General features: G+C 39.4%; 1 protein-coding gene across 1 annotated transcript in view; it reads left to right on the top strand.

Moving 5' to 3' along the window:
• glra4a (glycine receptor, alpha 4a) overlaps positions 1-25,069 on the top strand; it is a 63,976-nt gene that overhangs the window by 23,384 nt on the left and 15,523 nt on the right. The window contains exons 2-5 of the mRNA XM_011479898.3: positions 19,075-19,205; positions 20,303-20,370; positions 21,175-21,398; positions 22,876-22,958. Of these exons, the coding sequence (XP_011478200.1) occupies positions 19,075-19,205; positions 20,303-20,370; positions 21,175-21,398; positions 22,876-22,958 (506 nt within the window). The remainder of the gene's footprint in view (positions 1-19,074; positions 19,206-20,302; positions 20,371-21,174; positions 21,399-22,875; positions 22,959-25,069) is intronic.

Below are 25,069 nucleotides of genomic sequence, written 5' to 3'. Positions count from 1 at the left end.
CTGTGCTGACTTGGTGACAAACATAAACTGTAAAAAAGGAAAAGGAAGACAATTGATTTACACACAGCAACGTAAATGAACGTCGCACCCACAACTTCACAAATGCATAAAAGGACCGACAATTTAGGAGAACCAGAGGAGAGAGAGGAAAAAATGTGCATTGTTAAATAAAACACTTGGAAACCAGTTTAAAATGATGAAACAAAATTCCAGTCAATAACACAATTCTAACAATAAGTGACTGAAACTGTGGACTAAAAAATACAGAGTACAGACATGGATTCTGAAAGGTAAGGGGTGCAGAATACCTATTCCCTAGAACAGGGAGGACAAAGTGCAGCCTGGGGGTCAATAGCGGCCCGCGGGAAGATATTTTGTGGCCCTCAATAAAAGAGAGCCAGAGCAGGCTCCTTTGAGGAAAAATGTTGTATTGGTGAGAAGAAAAGGCGCTTTCAAGCTTAGTGGACAAATGTTTCTTTGAAAAATTGAGGACTTGAAAAATTAAGATTGAAAAATGTCACACTGAAAAGTTAGATTTAACATCAAAATCAAACGTATTTACTGTGCTTTTTCAAGGGTCCTTTTGCTGCTTATTGCTAAAAGTATTGTTGAAAACTTTTGGCACTAATATCACTTCATAGGACAGTGGGGGAGAGATAAAAAAAAGATACATTTGATGTGTGATATATTTTTAATGGCAGGTGAACCTAAATAAGTTTCAGACTTCATTTTTTTTTGCCCAGTTGCCATTTTCAGAGAGTTGAGTTGTCTGAGGAATGCCAGTCAATGCACTCATCACATTTGAGGCCTCATTTTTACCATGTAGCATCTAATTGATGGCATCAGAGATTTTTTGGTCAGTGTGTTACATGTCGATCTACCCTGCAAGCACCTGCTCAGAACAGAATGGTTATGTTTCACGGTTATCTAAACAGACCCTGCAGCAGAGTGGCAACCTGTTCAGGCTGTACCCTGCCTTCGCCCAAGAGTAGATAGGTTGGCTCCAGCCTCGTTCTAAAGATGGATGGATGGATGGATGGATGGATGGATGGATGGATGGATGGATGGATGGATGGATGGATGGATGGATGGGCCACTAGATGTTTCAGATGAGAGCCATTTCCAATTGACTCAAATTTTAAGAAGTCCTACTTTACACCAGACATAAATGATACAACTTGGTTTCAAGACTGGGCCAGAACAATGTTTTGATACCCAGCAAGGCACAACCAGCCTCTTGTTTGCAAATGGATATTACACATGATTAGAAAAAGTTGGGTTACATTTTGAAGACATTGATGTGTGCCTGCAAAAGTGTCATAACTTTCACAGATCTCCGTAAATATAGAACAGTGGGTCATGACCTGTATTGTAGAGGTACACACAAATCCGCCCACTCCTGTTTTTCAAATCTTCATTTTGAATGTTTACAAACAACATATTGAAGCTTTAATTTGTTTAAATGTAGAGAATACTGTGGCAGGAGAAAAAATGCAGCTACTAGGAGATTTGGATGGATTTCTTTTTATCGAGCATTCTTACAAGAGATACCTAGCATAGTTGGTCTCTGTTTAAAACCTGTTCTTTTATCATTAGGATGTTCCTGCTAATGCTCCTGTTGTTAGTTATGCATTGCCACACTTTAATTGTGTTTATCTCAGGCCACACACTGCGCTCAGAGCTTCCTAAGCATCCATAACAGAGGCTGGAAATGCATCTTTTTATCATGTCGAGCAGACGCTGCGTGAGTGAAGAAGGGATTATTCTTTACTACGATTTTGTATGACCACTGGGACTGCCTCTTTTTATGTGTGCACCCTGTGAGACCCCCTCTTTGTTTGCGGGAATAATGTGTCAATGCACTGGTTCTCTTTGGGTAAGAATTATTTGCTTTTCAATAAATGAGAGGCAAATAAAAGGGCGGTTAAGCTTAAAAAATGTATGATGCTGTTGTTATCCATTTTTCCCTACAAAATTGCCCCCAAATTTTTAATTTTCATTCAAATTTCGTAAAAGCCAAGCTTATAATCAATACATTTATTAATTCTGACCACTCATCTTCTTGTATTATTTAAAATCCTACAGGAAAATGCAGAAAAAAATCAAAATTTTGTGCAAAACCGGATTAGTTCACAGTCTGCACTTGTCTTTCCCTAACAGGCTGAGGGATTAGCCTGTGAAACTCATTTGCCTTTGTTCTTATGGAAAAAACAAAACTGCCATACATGCAAAGCATGCCCAGCACCCCAAGAGGCTCTTGTGAATAAGACATCACCCTGGAAAAAGTGCACAAAGCAAATGGAGCGCCGCCTGCGTTGTCTCTTGGACACGGCCTCTGAGGAAATCTGAGCGAGGCCGTCTGGCCTGGAGCCTTCTCACATCTGTGAGGATGAAAACATTAGAACATGCTGAGCTACCTTCAGCTTTGTGCAGCTCTGTGCTTTGTTACAGACTTGTTTACTTAGCTTGAAAGCTTTTACCGTTATGTGAGATATAGCATAAATTTGCAAATGATTGATAGACAGCATTCACACATGATAAGAAGTTACTTCATGCCTTTAAACAGAAGCATTTCATTTTAGAAGTGAATACAATTTCATATTTTCTCTTTTACCTAAAAAAAGACTTGTACTATACTGTTCTTTATACTTATTTTATAAATATTGTATTGTCTGCTTAAGTGAATTGGGTGTCTGTATTTAATAACTCTTAAGTTTGCACTGTATTTACGGGCAAAATAAAACAAAATAGCTAAAAAACAGAATCGAGCAAAGAAAATAAAAACATGCAGTTAACAATTTGAAACAATTAACTTAAAAACTACATTTTTTATTAAAAGTTTAAAGAAATTAAATAAAGATTAAAAAAAGCAACTAAACCAGAGACTGGTGTAAAGAAACAGTACACCTGATGAAAATGATAACAAAGACTCCAGCTCAATACTCTAAGTAGAGCCAAATTTAGAAAGACTAGACAATTTCAAATACAAGTCAAATAACAAAATAACTGGTACATAAAAAATTCTGGTCATTATTTAAGGCTGTTGTCTGATGCCATATATAACTGTTAAATTTGTTATTTGGGGAAAAGTGAGCTTGAAAAGTAGAGGTTCATTTAAAGCCCAAGAATATGACCATCTGTTTTCTGCCCACATGGTAAGTGGGGGCAAAAACACTTAATGTTAATGTTAGTGATTAATATTTCGGATACCAAGGTTTGGGTAAATACTTGGGTAAATACTATATTGACTGGCTGTGTGCATTAAAAAGTGATTATCAACAGTGATAAAGTTCACCTAAAAAAGACGTTGCGGTCACATATCTTAAAGGTTCTGGATCGCTGCACTGGCTTCCTTTAAACAAACTTTTGCTTCATTGTCTGGACAAAAACAAGCGGTATGAGGTGAACTTTCTTTCTGAACTGACCCTTTATTTAAGCTATCATGACAACCAGCACATATTGCTTTCCTGTGGTTGAGGTAAGTGCCAGCCAAATAGTCCACTTTTTACGAGAAAGCAATTTAAACCAAAGAAAATCACAAGAATAAAGTACTGTATTTTCACGACCATAAGGCGCACTGGGTTATAGGGCGCAGTCTCAGTTATGGGTGATTTTTCGGTATTTAACACATACAAAAGGCGGACCGGGTGTTAAGGCGTGGGCACATACCGGTAAAACATGCGTGCTAGTGTGTGTTTTAGAAAAGGCAGCAGGAGCTAAAGTGAGCTTGTTGTGATTTATTTTTTCCGTCATAAATCAGCATCCAAAAATCCATCAAAGCCCTCATCTTCTGTATCTGAAATGAACAGTAGGGCTACATTTCTATCAAACACGCCAGCTTCCCTTTCGTCATTGTTAGAGACCGTCTCGTTGCCGTGCGGCTCCTCATAAATGATTCCAGGTTTTTTGGCACTTCGAAAGCAGTGCAAGCAAACGCGTTAGCCCAAGCTTCTACAATCCATTCACAAATTGTGGCGTAACTTGCCCGGCGCTGCCAACAATAAAAGCCGTGCCCCGTTGTGCATATCCTACCGTGCTGCTCCCGTTCTTCTTGACAGTGTGACTCACCGGGATGTCGAAAGTCAGAGGTGGGCGCCTCATCCATGGTGGTGATGTGGCTGGGCTGTAGGAGAAGCAACAGTGTCATGGTGCCGCTGTCAGACTCCTCCCCCTCCCAGCTCTGCTCTGCTCCTGACTCACAGCTGTGACCCATCACCTCATCAAGCCTCTGCTCTTCTTAAGGAGACCCAGCTCCAGCAATCATCGCCAGTCCGTTAACCCTGATGGTGCTTAGTCACGTTAAGATTTACGCCTGGCTCACCTTGTCTCGTACCTCGCTAATTGTGTCTTGTCTCCTCTGCCTCAGGTTTAATATCAAGCCAAGAGAGTCACCATAGTTTTACACCACCCCGAGCAGCAGCAGACTAACCGTTGCCACACTGACGCCTTGCATCCTCAAGAGCCACAGTTCCTGTGCTCCGCAAGAAACTCCAGCCACGCCACTCTCCAAGATCTCCAGCCTCGCCTCTCTCAAGAGCCTCAGCCACGCTCCTCTGGAACACCAACCACGCTTCACGCCAGGATCACCCACTCAGAACCACAGTCACGTTTGCCCATAGTCCTGCCTGGATCAGCTAAATAAATCTTTATTTACTTACAACTTACCTGCCTCTTCCTTCTGGGTTCCAGCACCTGGGTCCATCTCGTGTTCTGATCATGACAAACAGTACAGTTTGGTTTGCTGTCACTTTACACTTTGATGAACAGACTAAACCTTTAGGGCAACATTACAGAGTTATAAAAGCGACAGTTTGAAGGGTGGTGTGAGAATTAAACCCAAAGGCCAAAAAATAGGGTTTTTTTGATTGTTAATTGTTTTTCCTTTGATGATACATTGTACCTGATAGTTTCTCGGGTGTGGGGCCCATTTCAGTCTAAAAGACAAAATTGAATAAAAATGTATGTCTAACGTCTTGTAATTTTGTTTGATTGTTTTAGCTAGTTTTATGTTTGATTGGTCCATGCCAGAGTTCACTAATGCACAAACATCTGCCCCAAAATGTTGACTAACCGGATAAACTAACTTTGAAAGACTTGCTGGCTTTATATTTAAAAATTTTAGTCACAAAGTTTTCTGGTTTGAAAAAAATATTTTAAATACGCATATTGTCATGTACCTTATTTTCCACTGTGTAAGGCACACATAAAAGCCTTTGTTTTTTTCATGTAAACAACAGTCAACCTTATAATCCAGAGTGCCTTATATATGGATTTATTCTGGCTGCTTGCTGATGTCAAAGTGATTTTGAGAGATACACATCACTCTGTCAACAATTTTTTACCAGATAAGAAAAAGGTTTGGTGTTATTACAAATATGCTATAACATGTTGTGGTCTCAATACTAACAAGAGCTGCGGTTACATGTGCAAAATATCTTGATCAGATCAAAGATCGGATTAGAATTCAACCGTCTACATGGGCCCAGAAAAACCTTTTCCGATTATAACAAACGTTTACATACACCACACTTTCGGTCGGAATAAATCAGTTGGACATGCGCAGTACTCTCCAAAATACTGGAAGAGGAAATGAGTTCCACTGTAAACAAGCCGAGCTGCCACAAAAATATATATGGCAGCTGGGGAATATACGAGATGATCCTCTAAACGTGCTTTTATTATTGTTATAGTTATTATGAAACGTCTGTTTGCTCATCATTTTATTTTCAATCCGTGTGGTCAATGCTTTTTTTTTTTTATGGAAGAACGTAGCCGGAAGAAGGGTTAGGATAGCAGAAGGCTAGCACGCGCAAACAACATTTAGCCTTGGATGAACATAAAATCCATGCGGGAAATGCAGAAATCTGCATCTTGGCAGCACGTAAATATGTGGGAATAACATCAGCCTTTATTTTGTCGGGTCACAATTGGAAACACAAATCCACGTTGATTGTTTGAACGGTTTCTAAGGACTGAGCGGCATTTCTGCTTGTGAAAAGCTCACACACCGCCCCAAAGCCGGTGTGTGAGCTGGCGGACCAAGCTCAACTCGGAGACGTAATTCTACCGGGAGACACGGTTCTCCTGAGTCCGGCAGCTCACCCAGAGACAGAGCACACACAAAACCAGAGCAGTAGTGACACACGATCGGAATGAATTATTTACATGCACCACAGTCGGATCAACAATCGGCATTACCCACCTATCTCTATCGGAAAGAAACTTTGATCCGAACGAGTCTGATCGGGGAAGAATATTCCGAACGGCGTGTTTATAAGATGCATTTTTCTTCCGATCAGCCCTTTATTCCGATCACTTTTGTAATGAAAAAGAATATGGCAAAAAAAATCACTTTATGCAAATATTGGGAGCTACAGTATTGTATCAATAATATTGTATCTCCCAAAGAAGAAAAAGGGAAGACATCTGGAAAAAAATAAAAAGGGTTAAATACAAGCTATTAGAACTGAGTTGGAGTAATAATCTTTAAAGAATCTACTCTGAAGAGTAAAATTTGTCTAAATGTTACTTTTTTTGATTGATTGATTGATTGATTGATTGATTGATTGATTGATTGATTGATTGATTGATTGATTGATTGATTGATTGATTGATTGATTGATTGATCGATTTCAAAAAAGGGAAAAAGACAATAAAATACATACCAAATCTATTTGATATTTCAATTAATACATTGATCAAAAATAAAAAAATACATTGATGCGATCTGTTTTGACATTATAATTGCTCCTAACCATAAAAAGACATATTTTCTTTTATACATAAAAGATACGTGTGTATCACATTGAATCCATTGAATGTAATTGCTGTATAATGTAGTTTGAGTAGTTGCTTGAAATGGAGTGGCAAGAAGCAAATGTATTTTATTCCACCCCTTAAAGCAAATGTATCTCAATGCAGTAGATTGTCACATTTCGTATCTTAAGTTAGAGAGCAGTATTTTAAATAACATCAAACAGGGTTTACCCCAGCATGTAAAACTTGTCTACCTTTGGCAGTTTGATTGAAGCGAGACTCTTGCTTTGCTCAAAGCTGTGATAAGCTGTGATAAGTCCCACCTTTTCTGATTTAGAAAATTCCCCAAACACTCTTTTCACTCTGCTTTTTTTTCCTTCTTCTTCACGTTTCCTGCCAAAGCTTGATCAAGTGAAACAGGCCGGTGGTGATGCCTGGAACCTCCTTTTGTGGCGTCCAAAATGTGGGTCACATAGAGTTCAGTGCTTGTCATTGTGGATTTGTTCTGCATGCGGTTGTGAGAGCACTGCTCTGTTTGCGTTCAAGTCTGAAAGCAATTTACAAATGTTTACTTCATGACAATATTTGTGGCAATAATTGAATTTTTTCTTGACAACAACACTAATTTAGCTGGGAAAAGCTGTTAAAAGTGTGTCAACTGGCTTTCATTCAAAGCCACTTTTGAGGTGTAGAAGATATTTTTTACGTTTTTTAAAACTCTTGGAAATGATAAGACCGACTTGCTGTTTTCAACTTTCCCTTTGTTTTGTTGAAATTTACTTTAGCCTCAACTCAGCATCAAAAAAGCAGAATAGAGCAGCAATAAATCAGCTGAAATATCAGAGACAATTGCAGAAATGCAAGATGCTGGGTCAGCTTTCTGTTATTCAGTAGAGTTAGACAGATTTCCTTAGAGCCTCTGTCTGAGTTTGAGCAGAAAAGTTGTGTTTCCCATGCTTGAAAACTTGAAACCTGTGCTGAACAGGTTTTAGGGGGAAAAAAGGTACAACATGTCCATGAAATACTATTGCAGCCCAGAGAAAATACTATTGACAAGACGGACAAGTCAAAAAATCAAGAGCAGACTTCACTGGATGTGAGGATTTGCCTTAAGACTTTTAGTTGGTTTCACATCTTTGAGTTCATACCATAAAAAATGGGAGCAATAACAAAAGTGTTGCGTTTATATTTTTGGTCAGTGTAAATATGGCACATTTTATCCACAAACTAATTTCCATCTGCGGCCCCTTGGCAGATAAATGTTATTGAAGAAATAAAACTCATTTTAAGAAGAAGAAGTTACACATAATTTAAAACATAAGTAAAATACAATATGCAAATAGAAACACAAGAAACTAAACCAAATATTATTTTAAAAGCATAAAATGTTTCTGGTCACACGTGATGACAAATTTGAGATTTCAGATTTTCATTGGAGTGGGTCTTTAATACTTTCCGTTTAAACCCACTCTCTAATAATAAATTGTTTCATTTCAGACTATCTTGCAGACAAAGGATTAGAATTTTCTCTAAATGATTGACTTCTTCATTTTTTTATTTAGGCACTTTTTGGGTCAGATTTCAAGATTACTTTGTCATGATTTCAAACTTTGTCATGATTTCAAAGAACCGAGACAGACCCACATCCTGGAACCCGGAAGGAAGACAGGAGAGTGTAATGTAAGTTAGATGATTTATTTTTGCCGGACGCAGATCCAATGGCGAGGATGACGGCTGAGGATTGCAGATGAGTAACAAGGTGGAGGCCAGGGAATCTTGACTTGGAGTTGTGGTGTGGCTGTAGGGTTTCTCCAATGGTTGAGCTGGAGGATTGGCATGAACAGGTATTCTGGCATGATCGAGGAGGACCGATAGCTCTGGAGGTGAATCCCAGGTAACCACTCGTGGTATGTATTTCCTGAAAACAAGGCATAGGAAAATATTAACGATGTAATTCGTCAAGAGTGAGAACATGAGTGGCCTGACTATGCACCATGGAGGAGCAACGAACCGGCGATGAATGCTGGATCTGGATCTCCTTATGAAGGCTGCAGGTAGATGAGTTGAGTGGAAACAGCTGGGAGTCCTCATGCAGGAGGGGGAGGAGAGCTGCCAGAAGCACCATGACACTTTTTTAAAAAACTTATTCACACCATATCAGATCTGCAAATCAAAGGTGGACTAAAGCTACAGTCACACTTGCATGCTCCAAACAGGTGTGCCTATTTTCTGTCCACAGACATCCTGTATCCACCATTAGTGGGTATTTGTATGTGACTAAGGCTTATCCAATGCCAGGTAAAATAGGATCATAACCTGTAAAAAGGAAAAAAAATACTATACTGGTGATGACTACAATTCAGAGGACATGATTCATTCTGAGACTGATGGGAGCAGACTTTCCTATCAAGTTCTTTATAGGAGCTCATAGTAAATGGAAAACATAAATCACCAGAACTCTCCAGTTTTTAATTGCAAGTTCAGTTTACAGTGTAAGACTGCAGTCAACCTCAAGAATCCAGCTGGAGGTTTCCTTGTGGCTTCTAAATCTCAGAAAAGATAGGCCGGGTGTGAGGCAACAATGAGCACATCGTGTGGAGGCACACCAAGCTGATGAAACTCTTCTTTTTTTTTAAGATTTGGAACATGCTCACATTTAACCAGGCTTCAAAAAAATCCATAGTTACAATAACGTTTGGGATGCACCAAAAAATAAATAATAAAAACCCAGCTGTATTATTACTGTGAGCAAAAACCAGATGAGAGACAAACGGATTCAATCTGTGTTTAGACCAACCGACAGCCAGGTCCACATGTCAACAACAATGACATGCACTAAATCTTTTATTTATAGCTTTATGATAAGAAACATCCCAGTTGATTACTGTGTAAGGATAAACCTGGAGTTCAAACGTGCACATCAAAGCAGACTTCTGCGCTCAGTATCATCGGCTCTGTCGATCAAAAAATCCTGCCGGCTCTGTTTCAGTGTGACAGACAGCAGGCAGTCAGCGCTGATATCAGATCTGAGACAGGAAAAGGGTCTTGAATAGAGAATGGCTTAAAGAAGCTTGGAATGGGTGAGTCAAAGGGGGCTCACTGTCAGCTCCACCTCCCTTAGGGAAAGAGGTCAGTCACTTACTTCTATAATCAAGATTACCATTAGAAGTCCCACTTTTGAGAACTTTCAGACGGCCTGAGTAAAGGAAGCGTTAACAAGCAGTCACATAAATTTTCCTTACATGTGTAAAACTAATAGTCTGTTGAAATTGGAGCTGTGGATGAAGGACTTGGCTCACCAATGAGAGGGAGGGTGTAGTTAAGAGAAGACATTTGGGAACATCTGTAATGGGGAAGAAAATTACTCCAACAATCAGAGCTGCTTCACGGGGGAGAAGAAAATTTGTTTCTATAAGAAAATCCCAATGATTGCACTTGAACAATGCATTTCCATGCATGAGCAGTAGACCGCCATCTTCTACCAGATGTGTTCCTGTTACTTAAATTACCGATTAAATCCATACATTTAAAAAAGGAACAGCGTGCAGGTGTCTTTGCAGATAATGCTCATTTAATCCTATATTTATATTTTACAGATTGCATCCGATTGTTCTGCAATCACAGATGCAAACTGGGTAACATCCGACTAAAAAATATGTGAGATTTTTTAAATGAAATGCAAATTAATGTGAGAATTGTAAATGTTTTGATAGGTAACTAAGACTAGATTTAGTTTAACGTTTGTCATTACTACTACAAATTAGGTGTAAATTCCATGTTGACTTTTTTTTCATTTGTCTTTTGTTAAATTGAGCAACAAAACAAAACACCAATCAACTTTCTGTTTGCTTTACCCTCTTTTCCCTGGCTCAGATTTCTGTTACTGGAGCCTGTGCCAACTGGCATTTGCCAAAAGCAAAATGTTTCTTTTTCAGCTCAATATCAAATTTAAACCACACAAAATGCTGCCATTTCATTGCATTTTGTAAAACAACATAAAGAAATTACACAAAACTATTGCTAACATTTGTTTTTTACGCGTATTAAGTTAATATACATAGAGCTGTGACGGTGTGGGGTTTTTGATCACCGCCTGCTGATTTTTGATGAACCAGCAGAAGGCGGGGTGTCACGGTTGACACCCCCCCCCCCACCCCACCCCCGCCGCCAAACACAAAATTCCCCGGCCGCGTCGCAAATGAATACAATTACAACACAGTATTCTTTATTAACAAATAACAGTGACAATTATCTATCTAACTAATGAACTAACTATGTAGGTGTTGTAGAATGACTACGTGTATGTGTGTCAGCGCGCTGCGTGTGTAGGAGGAAGGAGCGCACACAAGTGTGTTGGGGGTGCATGTTGATTCTTCTGCAGTGGACCGCTCTCTAGCTGCACGCGAGCCTTCACCTTTGCTCTCTGGTACAGACATCTTCTCAGAATATTATACATTGTCCAGTAATAAACGAGACTGCAGACACTTTGTCACCTTTCCGGTAGCCATGAAGCCCGACACCCATGAAGAACACGGGGCAGGAGGCTCCGCCTTTGTTTATACAGACACGTAACTTTGCACCGCACAAAATAGTTCCCAAACAAAACATGTAGTGATATACATCGAAGTCTAACAGTACGCGTTCATGTTTGGTGTTATGGAGTGAAGGAGAACGGTAATAAAAGGTTCCCCCAGAATAACTGACTGATTCTTTATTTAACCTCTCTGGAGTAGAGCTGTGACGGTGTGGGATTTTCGGTGGCCGCTGTGGTGAACCGGAAAGTGTCGGGACTCTTGCGACCCCCCCGCACCACAAAATCCTCCGGCGGGCGGCCGCGTCGCGCACTCAAGAACGCACGCAACTTGTAATGGAAATGAATCTGTTGCAGAGTGAGGATGTGTATGTGCTGCTGAAACCGCACGCGTGTGTGTACTTTTATTCAACCAGCAAACTTCTACTTCATTGGAAATGAGACATGTGTCTCCCACAAGGTACTAAGACATTGCACAAGATTCATCTCTGTCAAAGTAAAAGATTTTATTTAGATTTTTGAAAGAATCAGAGACATTTCTTTGACATTTGAGAAACGGTATATATGTCACAGGAGGCTAAATTGTCCACAATGGTTCCATTTTAATGGTAAGTTCTGTCACTTTGGCTTTTTTAAATGTTTACCAAGCCTACCGGTTCATGGCCACGAATTATAACTTAGTAACGTTGTGTGCACCTGGTTTAATAATTGTTTCTACCTTAACCACAAATGTGACTTTGTCTGAATTTATTTCTTTTTGTAATTGATGAAAAATGTGTAATTTGTGCTAATTATTTTTGCTGTTGTTTTACTTCAGCTCTGTTAATGTCTGTCAATTATACAATAGGTGTGTTTTTTTGCTTTGTTTTTTTGCTGCTTTGTTTGAAATAAAGGTAAAGAATATTACAAATCAGATGTTATTAGATGTATTTAAATAGCTGTTAATTTATAGCATGCAGTATTAACAAACTGTGTGGAGATGAAGGGTTATTATTCCAAGACTAATCAAAGTGTCATTGACACATTAATGGAAACCAAAGTAATCATTTGCTTCAGCTTTAGCCGTATTAAATGTGTTTATTAGGATAATAATTTGAACAAGAGGAATTTTTACATCAGACAACCAATCACCTGCCACTTTCAATCCTAACACAGCAAAATACTGACTACCTTTGTTTAAGTAAATAAATTCATGAGTACCTAAATACAGTAATAATTAAAAATTGCCATGCAAAGAAAGTATTGAATTTATTCTTTAATGTAACAAAAATATTGAACTTAGGAATAGATAACATCTGCAGGTTATTTCTGTGTTTTATTGACAGTGGTGATTGGGGTTCATTTACGTGTATGTGATCATTAGGTACTAAACTTGTGTTAATAGCAGGTTGTAACACATAATCACCAAGTTGTTGCAGATACCTTATCATTATGTATAGTGAGCCACTATAGTCATGTTCAGATCACTCTGACACATAGCTATGAAATGCTTGGTTAAAAATAAGCACATATGGATAAGATGCATCATTTAATCTTCAATGTGCTTGACATTTATTCATGTGTATGCAGCACCAGGCTGAAGCTCAGCAGCACAATTCACGTTTCTGGGTTCCCAAGTTTTAAAGGCATGGATATCTCCTCGACTTAACTCAAAAAGAAAAGAAAGAAAACCTACTTTCTAATGTGTGTGGGTGGAAGGATTCATTCTGTTGTGACACTTCAACAGCACAGAGTTGGGAAAATGTGGATCCCCTTTTTTCCATATTTAACACAACCCATTTCTGGTGGAAAATTCAATGAAATCACAAAGAGGGGGGATGTTATGTTTAAATCAAATGTGTTTTTCTAACTAGAATGAATTAGATGGCTGTAGATTAGGCAGGGCTGCATGGCAAACTGCCAGGGGTGATAGTTCAGCGTTACAAAACACGAACTTGAATCTGTCAGAGAACTGTAGCTCTTTGTGCTCTTATTATGACTGTACTGCATCCTAGCAAAGATCTTTTTTGCTAAGGTACTCCAGAGATGTCAAGGCTGACTCCCACAAGATTAAAGATAATATTTCATTTAGCATGCATGAGCAATGGCACAGAGTTGTGATTTACCCTGGGTTAGAGTGGATTAATCAAAAATAATTAAACCCCAGAGTTTGTATTAAAGATACATATAGAATTCTTCCATAGGAAATGTATTACAGCATGCCCTAAATGTGAGATCATAGTTGAACTAATTATTCTTTAGTACAAAGCTAAAGATCAAAGATAACTCTGAGGGGAACAAAAACATTACATGGATAAGAATGGAGTAGAAAACTAATGTAAACACCACGGTATCTTCAGGAAATGCACTGTCTATATAATCCCAAAACTTTCTTTCTTCCTTTAAACTCACAGCTTTATCACTACATTTACTGTCAAAGTTTTTAGAAGTCACATTTGGGTTTACACCAAATGGGGCCATTGTTAAAAGAAACAGCTGCTTTGAAGGATCAGTCATCAGCAATGTCAGGTTTTAAGGAAAGATGGGCCCAAAAGCAGACAGGGATTAGGTAGAAGTAGTGCAGTTTATTGAATGTAGAAATGTGGATGGCAGATCCAGTGAAGTGGGAACTGGCAGATGGGTAGTAGGTCCAGAGTAGTTCTTTGATGGCGTACAGGGGAAGAATCCAGAAGGATCTGACATGGCTTGGCTTGGCTTGATGAGACTTGAGTAGAGTTGGCTTGGCTTCAAGTGACTTGGCTTAATGTGGCTTGGTTTGGGTTGGCTTGATGTGGCTTGAAGAGGCTTGGCTCGGCTAAACCACTTCGGCTGGCTTAACCAGCAGAGATCAGTGTAATCTTCCATATAGAAGCACACGAACACACACTAAAGGCTGTCTGATTAGGTACAGAACAGGTGCGTGTGACCCGATCCCCTGGCAAGTGTGTGAGGGCGACGCCTGACAAGCATTTTTTTTCAGCACATGCTAAGATTTTAATTCTTCCTTTTTAACTTAACTTTGCCATAATTTGCAGTCATTTACTTATTCTTCAAAATATTTTTAGAAATCCCTTTAAAATAATATTATCCAGTTATTGCTGCATATAGTTTTAGATACTTTTGAAGTACAATTTCCTTTCAAAATAATGTGTTTATTTTCACTTGAACAACAATTCGATTCATATAATAATTTTGTGGTTGATGATATAATTCATAGTCGTTTTTGGTTCATTTTGAACGATCCAATTTACTGACCTAAAATTGATCTTTAGCCAAAGGTTCAACCAGTGTGACTCAGAGATAAATACGTGGTTGTGAACAGTGCAGGTGAAGTTTTCCAGATTCCTTGAATTTCTAACAGGATAATCAAGTGTAAATTAAATATGTGTAAAAACAAGTAAGCAAGAATGAGTGTCAAATCCATTCTCATTTTAGTTTCCTAAAGTTCAGTCCACTCTTGTTAATAAAAATACATCAAAACAATCCAAAAGGAACATTATTAGAACATTCTACCACAGTGTATGGTCACATGTCTTTGCTAAATTCAGTGTTTCCCCGCATTGGACTGGAATGAGGGACAAATTACTTTTTGCTGCCATCACATGTGTGTTGTGTGCTGTGATGTAATTTGGCATTTTTCACATCATAGTAAAATAAATTAACTAGGTCTGAATCAAATTGGTGTTTTTTCAATATCGATTATTGGTTTATTTCATTTTGGTATAGGTTGATTGACAGGCTGCTTCAGAAAGATCGATCTGGTTGGATCGAAGGAACATGAATCATTTCAATGATTGAGATGGGTAATCATTAGATCCCTGCTGTTTATAGGTTATATTTAAGTGTATTATGATTCTTGCTGGATTATTGAAGAAGTATAGATTAATAAAAATTGCCTTTATTCTGAGCAGAGTTTCCCAGATGCTTCTGTGTCTCCAGCTTTCCTCTCGGTCTTCTTGAGCGACACAGAGACAGCTCTAATGCTGTCATATTTGTTGTCACTTCTCAAGCAGAACTGTCAACTTGTTATACTGAGTTTCCATCTTCAGCACCATTCTCCTTTATTTTCTTTTGCTATTCTGGTCTGTCTGTGGGATCCCACCAGCAGAAGCACAGTGCCTCTCAATGCCACAAGCTTGAGTCTACTTCAGTCTGCTGAAGGACTCTGGATGTGTTTGAGTTTCAGCTGCGACTAAACACTGTTAATCTGCATAGAGCAGATGGAGCTGGCAGAAAATGAAACGTGTGAAAGTCATTGAGGATTTGGTCGATTTTCAAAGTGAAAGACTGCAGGCAGACTCCCGCTCATGCTGGACAACACTTCATTTTGAAAGAAAACACACAGAGGGGCTGCAATTTCAAATATGTGCTTTAACAGGTTTGTTGTGTTAATTAAATGCGCAGGTCACAGAGCGATAGTTACAGAGCGTCAGGGATGTTGAGTTTCATTGTTAAGTCAATGTACAGACCTGATTTGGGTGTCGGGCGCACTGCGTCAACCTCGCCGTCGAAGCAGGGACTCAGCTTTGGGCACGTGAAGTTTTTAGTGCCTCGTTTAAAGGGTAGGAAAATGAATCCAATATGGCCGCTCGATGCAGAGATTTTCGTCCTGCACTTCTATCCATTTTCTTAAACTGCTGCTTCTCCCCGTACTGTTGTCTGATGTTGTCTCCCCTAAGTGTCCAACTTTTTTAGCTGAGCTTTTCTTCCTGAACTTCTTCATTCCACCACAAAGCCTCCGTGTCTGCTTTCCTCATTTTAGTTGACACACCAACTACCTTCCTCCCAGTCTGCCTGATCACTTTAGCTGTAGTTGTCCAGATATCTAGTAGAATTCCTGATCTACCAAAGCCTGTCTGAAGACCTCTCTAAAACTCACTCAGTACTTTGACTTTTTTAACTTTCACAAACTTCGTCCTATGCTCTGCCCTTGCCCTCTTCATCCTCCAACTCCTTCCTGTGGGACATAATCACTGACAACATTCAATGTGAAGCTACATACACACCGGACATGTGTAGTGTATTCAAGAATGGGCATTCTTGAACGTCCCTACCCAATACTAGCAAATGTACTCACAGAGGCTTGGTGTAGAATATCAAAGTGCAAATTTCTTGAAGCTTTCTCAAAGTTTTTTTCTTTCACAGCTTTATTCTGATATGTGACAGACTTGATGTAATGTAATTCCTGCCGGGCAGCTGCAATTATTAATTTCTCTTTCATGATCGATTTTCAAACGGTTGGCAATTCTGTGTTTTTAAAAGTTACGCCATCCATACATCACTACCAAATCTGAGTCCCCGATTCGTCAAATTTCAACTTGCTTAATTTTTAGCGCACGCGTTTTGTGCGTAGACCCCCAAAACAGACTTTAAAACTTGTGTAGTGATGCGTAAATGCAAGAGTTTTGAAGGGAAGTACGAAATGCGCATATGCACATGTTGGCAGAGACTTCTCATTGGAAGCGGACATTCGAACGAACGTTTACAAGCCAAGTGTGAACGAAGCGTCAGACCTTCAACTCACAGCTTTTGACTCGTCACCTTATCTGACACTCTCTTCACTCCCAGAACATTCTCAGCAAACTACTCCTTCAGGGTCACTCCTACTCCTTTTTACATGATAAAACAGCTCCCAGTCTGGTTTCTTAAACACACAGGATATGTTCCTTTGTCCTTTGTCAGCCAACCAACTATTTTTTTTGTCAGAGTCCCTACATTTAAAGTTCCAAGTTCCTCACTCCTGCTTTTCCTTTCCTCTCTCTGCATGGGAACCACTGCCCTTCTTTCACAATTCAGGAGTGGCAGTGGTCATGTCACTGAAGATGAATGTGTTAGCCTAAATTACATTGTATTCTAAATCCCATTTCCTAACGTGAGTTTCGATCAGAAGAGAACAGCCGTAGCCACAGGCCATCACATGCAGAGGTGTGAGGACAGGTTGTTGAAGGCAAAAACATTGTGCGTTTGTGTTAACATACAGAATGCTACGATGATGGGTTGCGGTTGTACATCTGTCTCTGTTTAGAGAATATGTTGGTTTTAGTGGTCCTGAAAAATTATGCATAGATGAGCGAATAGTTAAGCTTTACAGTATGCTGGCAAGCAGAAAACTTAGAGAAGTGTGTTACTGAAGAAAACTGTTAGATGAACAAAAACAATGTACCTTTTTAAAAAAAATGCAATTTCATGTTTTTTACATCTCCTATGCCTGGAAACATTGAATGGATGGATGGTTATTTTGTCTATAACTAAAACATATTTAATAGATATAGCATCTTTTAAAAAACACCCTTAAGAACAATTACATAAAATAACCGAAATATGAAATAGTATTTTACACTTTAGTATCCAACAAGTAGAATATTATTTCCTGAAATGTGCTGTGTTTACTGCTTTGCTCCTCCTCACCGTCCTCAATATCTGTTTATTTCTAAAATAAACCAAATGACAGCTTTTCTTTTGTGTTTTATAACAAATTTCATGTCAGTAAAATTATTTTTTTTATGATTTGCTGCTTCTTGCTCTGCTAAATCCCTAAAGTATAATTCCTACAGTCGTGAAAATGGAGACTGACATTCGCAGAGACTTAATAGATTTATTTTCCATTAGTTGAAAAGACTAAAAACCCGAAGAACTCCACTTAAACATGACAAACTCAGATGTGACCCAACAGAAAGAGAGAACACAAAGGGGCAAGAAATTTGACAAGGAACAGCTGGGACCATATGGACACTGATAAATAGTCAAATAAACAGGAAGCATCTGTGGTTATTGTGAATAGGAACCAGGTGTTGCCAATAACAAGGACAAAACAAAATTATAAACTCAATAGAGAAATCTAACAAACTACTGAACAAAATAAAGCAAAGAAATCAGAAGTTGAGGCAAGGATTATCACCCACAGAACTTCATTTTTGAAATATTAACTTTGTTCCTGATGTTTTGTCCACTCCAACAGACCTTAGCTATAAGATGCGGCCTGTATTTGCAATCTTTGATCATTTAATGCTACGTGCTTCATTTTACTGTGTGTTGAACTCATTCAGTAGTAGGGCTGTGGATCGTTACTGATGGCACCATATGATGGGGAGGCATCGACAGAATCTTCATGATTAGCTGCTGCCGCCCACTTTTTCTGAAATTCGTTAGCGTGGTCACGAATGTAGACGGCGGCAGTCAGTTTTTTTTCTGGTTCCTTTGCCCTGAAATTTGACCTGCACTCATACTGCTTTGTTCCAGTTTTCTCTTGGAGATTGTTTTACTTTTTGAGTCTGTATATTTTTGTGAATGAAAGGCCAGGGGTTTAATGAATAAAGATGACGTGTCTTAATGTCTGGTGTGTTGGTTATTCATGTCAGTGGTTGTTTTAACCTCCCTGGTGCTTCAATCAGTTCCTCCTTCTTCACAGTGGGACATTCACAGAATTACAAGTGAGCCATCAATCCGTCAGCACCACTGCTGAAATGAAGCCAGCAGCTGGAAGCACAGAAAAGGGATCAGTGTCCCTCTGCCTCTGTTGCTCTTTTGTCTGGTTACATTCTGAAAAAGGCAATAAGTCTCAGAAATGATTCAGAAGAGATACATTTTTAGTTACCAGCTGAGGCAAACTGTACAAAATTTTTCATCCTCATTTCCCATTTTTTTTTTTTTTGCCGATGACTGATTTGCTCATAGCTGTTCTCATTTTGTTTGATTTGATTTTCCCCGTCGCCACAACCACTACATTTCATACTCTGCCGCACTCTTCCGTCACGGTGCTCAAATCCTTGTTTCTTGTTTCTCCTTTTTTTTTTCCTGGATAATGTCAGACTGAGCTCCTGTAAGGAGGAGATAAAACCAGCCAGCAGGGCCGGACCGCAGCTATCACCTTCTGACTTCCTGGACAAGCTCATGGGGAGAACGTCAGGATACGATGCCCGCATCCGACCCAACTTCAAAGGTACAGTGAAGGCCAAGGTAGTAGACCTCCAGGTAATCTGTTACCTGGAAGCAACAGCAGGCTGCACCTGTGTGCTGTGAGAGCTCAACAACTGACCACTCTCATGAGCTTTACACTAAAAACAGTGACAGCAATAAATGTTTGATTTGGTCTCATTTATTTAATATGCTGTAACTGTAAAGGCAAATTTGACACAAAAAGCATCAAATCTAAAGATCTAGTTTTTTCTTAGAACACTCAAAACACAATGTTTTGTGCCTGACGCAACACAACTCAATAAACGCTGAAGACCTACTCTGATGAGAATTGTTTTTGGTGTTCTTGTGACCTTTTTCTGATTATGGAGGACATGAATAAAGAAAATTATTTGTGACATAGTAAATACGCTGGACGGTCTTTAAACTCCCTGCTTCACTCTGTAGGCATCTAGATCCATGGATTGCTTTGTTTTTCTCGTCTTAGCTGGAATCTAAGACGAGAAACTTTGCGGCTGAATAGCTCCAATATTGTAATAAGTAACACTGAATCCTCACCAGTAATTAAAATAGTAATTGATTGATAAATTTTTAATTAAATCAAAGAAAGAGCAAATTTGTACAAAATAATCTAAAGACCATAATCTAAATATACACTCAATAAAAAATAAAAATATATTTTCTGTTAGAAAATTAGGGAGATAAAAACAAAAACATACCAAAACATATTTGTTTAGTTTGTTTATAGTGCAAATAAGATTAGATATAGGACTATGAACAGACACTTTCAGTGTTGTAGTAACATGGGATTTCTTTCTTTCTATAAAGCTTTGCACTTGTCATCATAAGTGACAAGCCTGAAAAAAGCAGATGCCCTGAGAGCCTGTGACAAGCAGCCCCTCCACCGTCAGAACTGGAGTTGGCATGACTCGAGTTCCTGTAACAAACTCAGTTGCAAAAGTTGCATGAAGATGAAAAGTAATAAAGAAACTGCTGACATTTTTTCCTAACCCAAAGGAGAGGTACACTAATAGGTGTTTTTGATGTGGACACCATTGCAATCTCATAAATCCCATTTTGGGGAACTATGTGTACATTCAGTGTTTGCTTCTGTTCCCTTAGGCCCTCCGGTGAATGTCACCTGCAATATTTTCATCAACAGCTTTGGGTCGATCACAGAAACCACGATGGTAAGGAGAGTTTTTGGATTCAAAATCTTGTACAAAAGATGTACTCTGAAAACGTTACAGAACACTTTTATGTTCCTTTAATTAAAACATACGTTCCTGAAGGCACCTAATGATTATGGCTTGTGAAATTTCAGTTTTTGCTGCCTGCAAAGTTCCTAATTTAAAGGAAAAAAAGATCCTTTGGTCTCTGCCTTCGTCTTTATTAATCGCCCTGCTACTAAAGCCGTTCTCTCATTTGTGTTTCCTGGAGCATGACAGCGCAACCTTCAGAGACCCACGGGTCACTGACATGCTGATAATGAACTGTCTACTCTGCAATTAAAATGAAAAATTGAAAAAAAGAAAAAAAATGAATGGGGAAGGCGAGAGCAAAGGTCTATACTTCTGATGTCACTGGGTCAGCTCAGTGCAGCAATGGATCATCTCAGGGAGGTCCAGAAGGCTGATCCCGAGGCTGGTTCATCCCAGAGATGTTCGTGTCATTGCATGTGCTGATACAGTTAACCTACTGCTGAGCAGCCCGCAAGGCTAGTGTTAGATGTGTTTATCAGAGAAAAGCAACATTTGTTTCTGGTAGGGTTCATTGTAATAAACTGTATTTACTATGATGTACATTTGGTCCTAAAAGTGTGCAAAGAAGATTATCTGGAAACATTTATCCAAGTCAGTTGTTCTTTTAGCTGGGAAACATGAATAAAGCAATGATATTCTAACTTTAGAAACTTCTACATCTTATCTTGCCTTGATCTGTGCCACACAGGTTATTTTTCCTCTGGAAAATAACTGGACTAAGTTCTTCCACAGGATTACAGGCTCAATGTATTCCTCCGACAAAATTGGAACGACCCCCGTCTGGCATACAGTGAATACCCAGACAACTCTCTAGATCTGGATCCTTCCATGCTAGACTCCATCTGGAAGCCAGATTTATTCTTTGCCAACGAAAAGGGAGCCAACTTCCATGAGGTCACCACTGATAACAAGTTACTAAGGATTTTCCAAGATGGCAGCGTTCTTTACAGCATCAGGTACGTTAAAGCAATAGTTGAGTTGTTTTGTTGACCAGCTGGAAAAAGTAGGGTAATGTTGAAACCTCTGAACAGAATTTGTTTCCTGAAGTTAAATTATCTAAAAAAACTGTCCATTTGAACACAGAAAGAAATACTTCTCACTAAGAAGGCTTCTTAGTCATTCATGAATCAATTTCCAACACTGAAAATGTTACTATTTGTTGAATTGCAGTACATCGGCTAGAACTTCTGTAATGCTACGATCACACTAGGCATGTTTAAGCAGCCACTTTCAATGAAACGCCTTTATAAATGAGTATTAATGCGCGTTTTGGCCTTCCACGTTCAAAAAAACTTGTGTTCATGCATCGCTACTCAAGTTTTTAAATCCATTTTTGGCCTCTACGTACAAAGTTAAACCAGTTGATCTTTGACCAATCAGGGACTCTGATTTGGTAGTGATATATGAAAGTTGTCAATGTTTAATTCATGTAAGTGCCAACCATTTCAAAATTGAGGGTTGTGTTAAAATTATATGACAGCAAGTCTAATATATATCGGAAAAGAGCAGTGAACCAGTATGAACATAACATATTAGTCAACAGTACAGGAGAACAGGTCTTTTGTGCCTGACGCCCAAAATGGATAAATAGTATTTGCAAAATTAAGTAACCAAAATGCAAAAATTTAAGCAAAAACCAAAAATGAAGAAATGTAATCTAAGAAGGCCATGAAATCTCACCTGTTTACCAACTCCTTTTTTTGAAAATTACACCAATGTGCTATAATTTTCCAGTGCAGAATGCAGAGATGTTTTCATCTTTAGGAGTTATCTAGTTGATCTATTTTGCAGCTGAGAGACCCACAGCATTGGCAGCACACAGAAACCTCCTATACCACGTCTTCTTGATTTGCTTACAAACTACGTTTGGTAGTTTTGGATCTTTGTGCCCCAAATCCATGACATTATCTAAGCTGCATTAGAAGAGCCGATCACTGGGGTATTTATGTTTTGCGTTATTGCTGGCGGAAGAGATATTGTGTCATCCAAACATATTATCAATCTGAGGCCTGTGTGTGTATTGCCGGCGGCTCTTGTCTTGCCTCTGGGCAATGCATTACAGCAGGTAATTACACAGCTTTTCTCCAGACACACTCCCAAACAGCTCTTTCTCTCTTTGCTAAGAATCCTTGAAGGCTTAATGCATCAAGACCACAACAAATAAAAGCAGGATGCCTACACCAATTACTTCCCTGTTACTGTGGTGCAAGACGTGATCAAATGGCAGAGTGTCTCAAGCTGTTTTCCAATCTGAATTAGTTTAGATCAGCTGTGTTTTATCCAACTGATTTAAGTTCAAATCTTTCCAGTGATTGGTTTCACAGATCTTTTAATCCATCAGCATAACATGTTGTGTTTTCTTCTAAGTCTCCTTCTGCTTCTGTCGTGTCCTCCCGTTCCTCATCCTGTTTCCGCTCTGTTTTCCGATCTCAGGCTCACTCTAATCCTGTCCTGCCCTATGGACTTGAAGAATTTCCCAATGGACATTCAGACCTGTACAATGCAGCTCGAAAGCTGTGAGTTTTCAATTCTTCTCTTTTTTTTTTCCTCTCAGATCTCTTTTTGTTTCCCATTGGCTTCACACGTTTGATCTCTCATTGGGCCAGCAAAGTGGCTGACATTGTTTTATCTAACAGGTGACAGTGATGTGGGAAATGTAAGTTTGTTTCCCTGTAACCTGTAACTTTATTTGAATGGTGTTATTTGGTGTCCTGACAGTGCAGATGTGATTTTTGGTACTGAAGGGGGATCCCCTAACACTGAATTTATCAAACCATAACTTGGCAATCGAAGACATTAATAAAGTAGTTTCAGTAGCCAGTCACAAAAACTTTTAACAAACAAGTTTGCCCTTTATGAATGTGCGCTCCTCTTGGGTGTGGGTTTTTTCCCCCAATGGATTCAGATTAATAAAATAGGCTGTTACAAGATCCTGAAACTTTTATTGACAAATGTTTGTCACTGGGCTTGCCTCAAAGCAAGAAGGCCCCTGGTTCAATTCCCAGCTGGGGGACCTGAAACAGAACATCAACAGGGGACATTTCTGTGTGGAGTTTGCATGTTCTCCCCGTGCATGCGTGGGTTCTCTCCAGGGATCTCCGGCTTCCTCCCACTGTCCAAAGACATGCTTCATAGGTCGATTGGCAACTCTAAATTGTCCATAGGTGTGAGTGTGAGAGTGAATGGGTGTGTGATTGTGGCCCTACGACAGACTGGCGACCTGTCCAGGATGTGCCCTGCCTTCACCCACAAGTGGCCAGGATAGGCTCTGGTAGCCCCATGACCCCGAAAGGGATAAAACGGCAGAAAGTTAGTCATTTATGAGTAAATGTAATATCTGGGCTACAAGAAAGCACAAGGAAATGAATAACTTTATGTTATCAGGGCATTTGTTATACACAAATCAGCAACATATTTGAAATTGAAATTATATAGCTAAGTTGCTGCTCCAACTCCTGCTGAACTTGTCCACATATAGATTCTGTCACCTGACAATTGCACTTTGCATACTCAAAGTACACTACTTACAATAAGTTAGGAATTTTCTTATTTACATGAGTGCTTTTCCCATTTGGTCTAAATTATTATGAAATATATAGAAGTTCCCTTTGAATGCATTAATAATGAATGAGAAGAAAGCCTATTTTCATTTGTTTGACATGTATTACCTCCAAACCTATAACAATAATAAAGATAGCCCTTAATAACAAAAATTGACCATTTCAATTTTTGGTATTACAACAATTTGCTGCAATGCATTTCACCCTTCAACTAGTGCTACATGCAGTTTTGCCAGTTCACTTGGGTGGGGTTGGGGGGGGGGGGGTACCATCCTCCAGACTCCAGGCTTCAGCTGGTTTCAGATGTGGTCTATAGAGTTCAGGTCAGGGGTCATCACTGGTCATACCATTTGAGGCACTCCTTAAGTTGAACTGTGAAATTTCTGGCATAATGTAGTGGAGCATCTTCATTCATGAACAGAAAGTTTGAGGTGGTCTGGTGGAATTGGGAGATGCCGATGGTTCTATTATGTCTCAGGTAAGAACGTGTGTCACACTGGTGATTGAATCAGCTCGATAAAATACTGTGCAAAAATGACTAGAAACAATTAAAAATGTAAAAAGGGATTTAATAAATAGTAGTCTAAAAACAGCTGTAAATTGGTAAAAAAATAAAAGACATAAAAATTTGATTTAAAAGTCCCAGCTAAAAGAGTCCAGTCCCAAAGCCGCGCCCCCCCCGAAGTCCACCGTTGGATCCGGCCGTGGAGGGGAAAAAACCAGCGTCTGTGCGGCTGAAACGAACACACAAAAAAACGAAAAACTTCAGGGTGTTACACCAACATCAGCCACACGCATCCAGGCCGGTCGGGAGAGCAGACTTTCCTTTATGCACCGATCGTCAGGCCTTCAGGTCCCACACGCAACTTCTCGGTCAGCCTCGGCGTTCCTCCACACGGTCGACGCCCCCGTCTCACACGGCTCCCGCTACGTCTTCAAGGCGATCAGCTGGTCCGCCTTCCTTTGGCTCTCAACCGGAGCTTCATTCCTTGCGGCACGCTTCAACTGCGCTGCGTGCGTCTGCCTCAGGTGCTTGCTCCTCCGGCAACTGCTCAGAGTTCCATTTA

Source organism: Oryzias latipes, chromosome 10 (genome assembly GCF_053564925.1).
Source record: "Oryzias latipes strain Hd-rR chromosome 10, Olatipes_Hd-rR_3.1".
Classification (NCBI taxonomy): Eukaryota; Metazoa; Chordata; class Actinopteri; order Beloniformes; family Adrianichthyidae; genus Oryzias; species Oryzias latipes.
The sequence above is the reverse complement of the archived record's forward strand: the minus strand, read 5'-3'. Positions and strand labels throughout refer to the sequence as shown.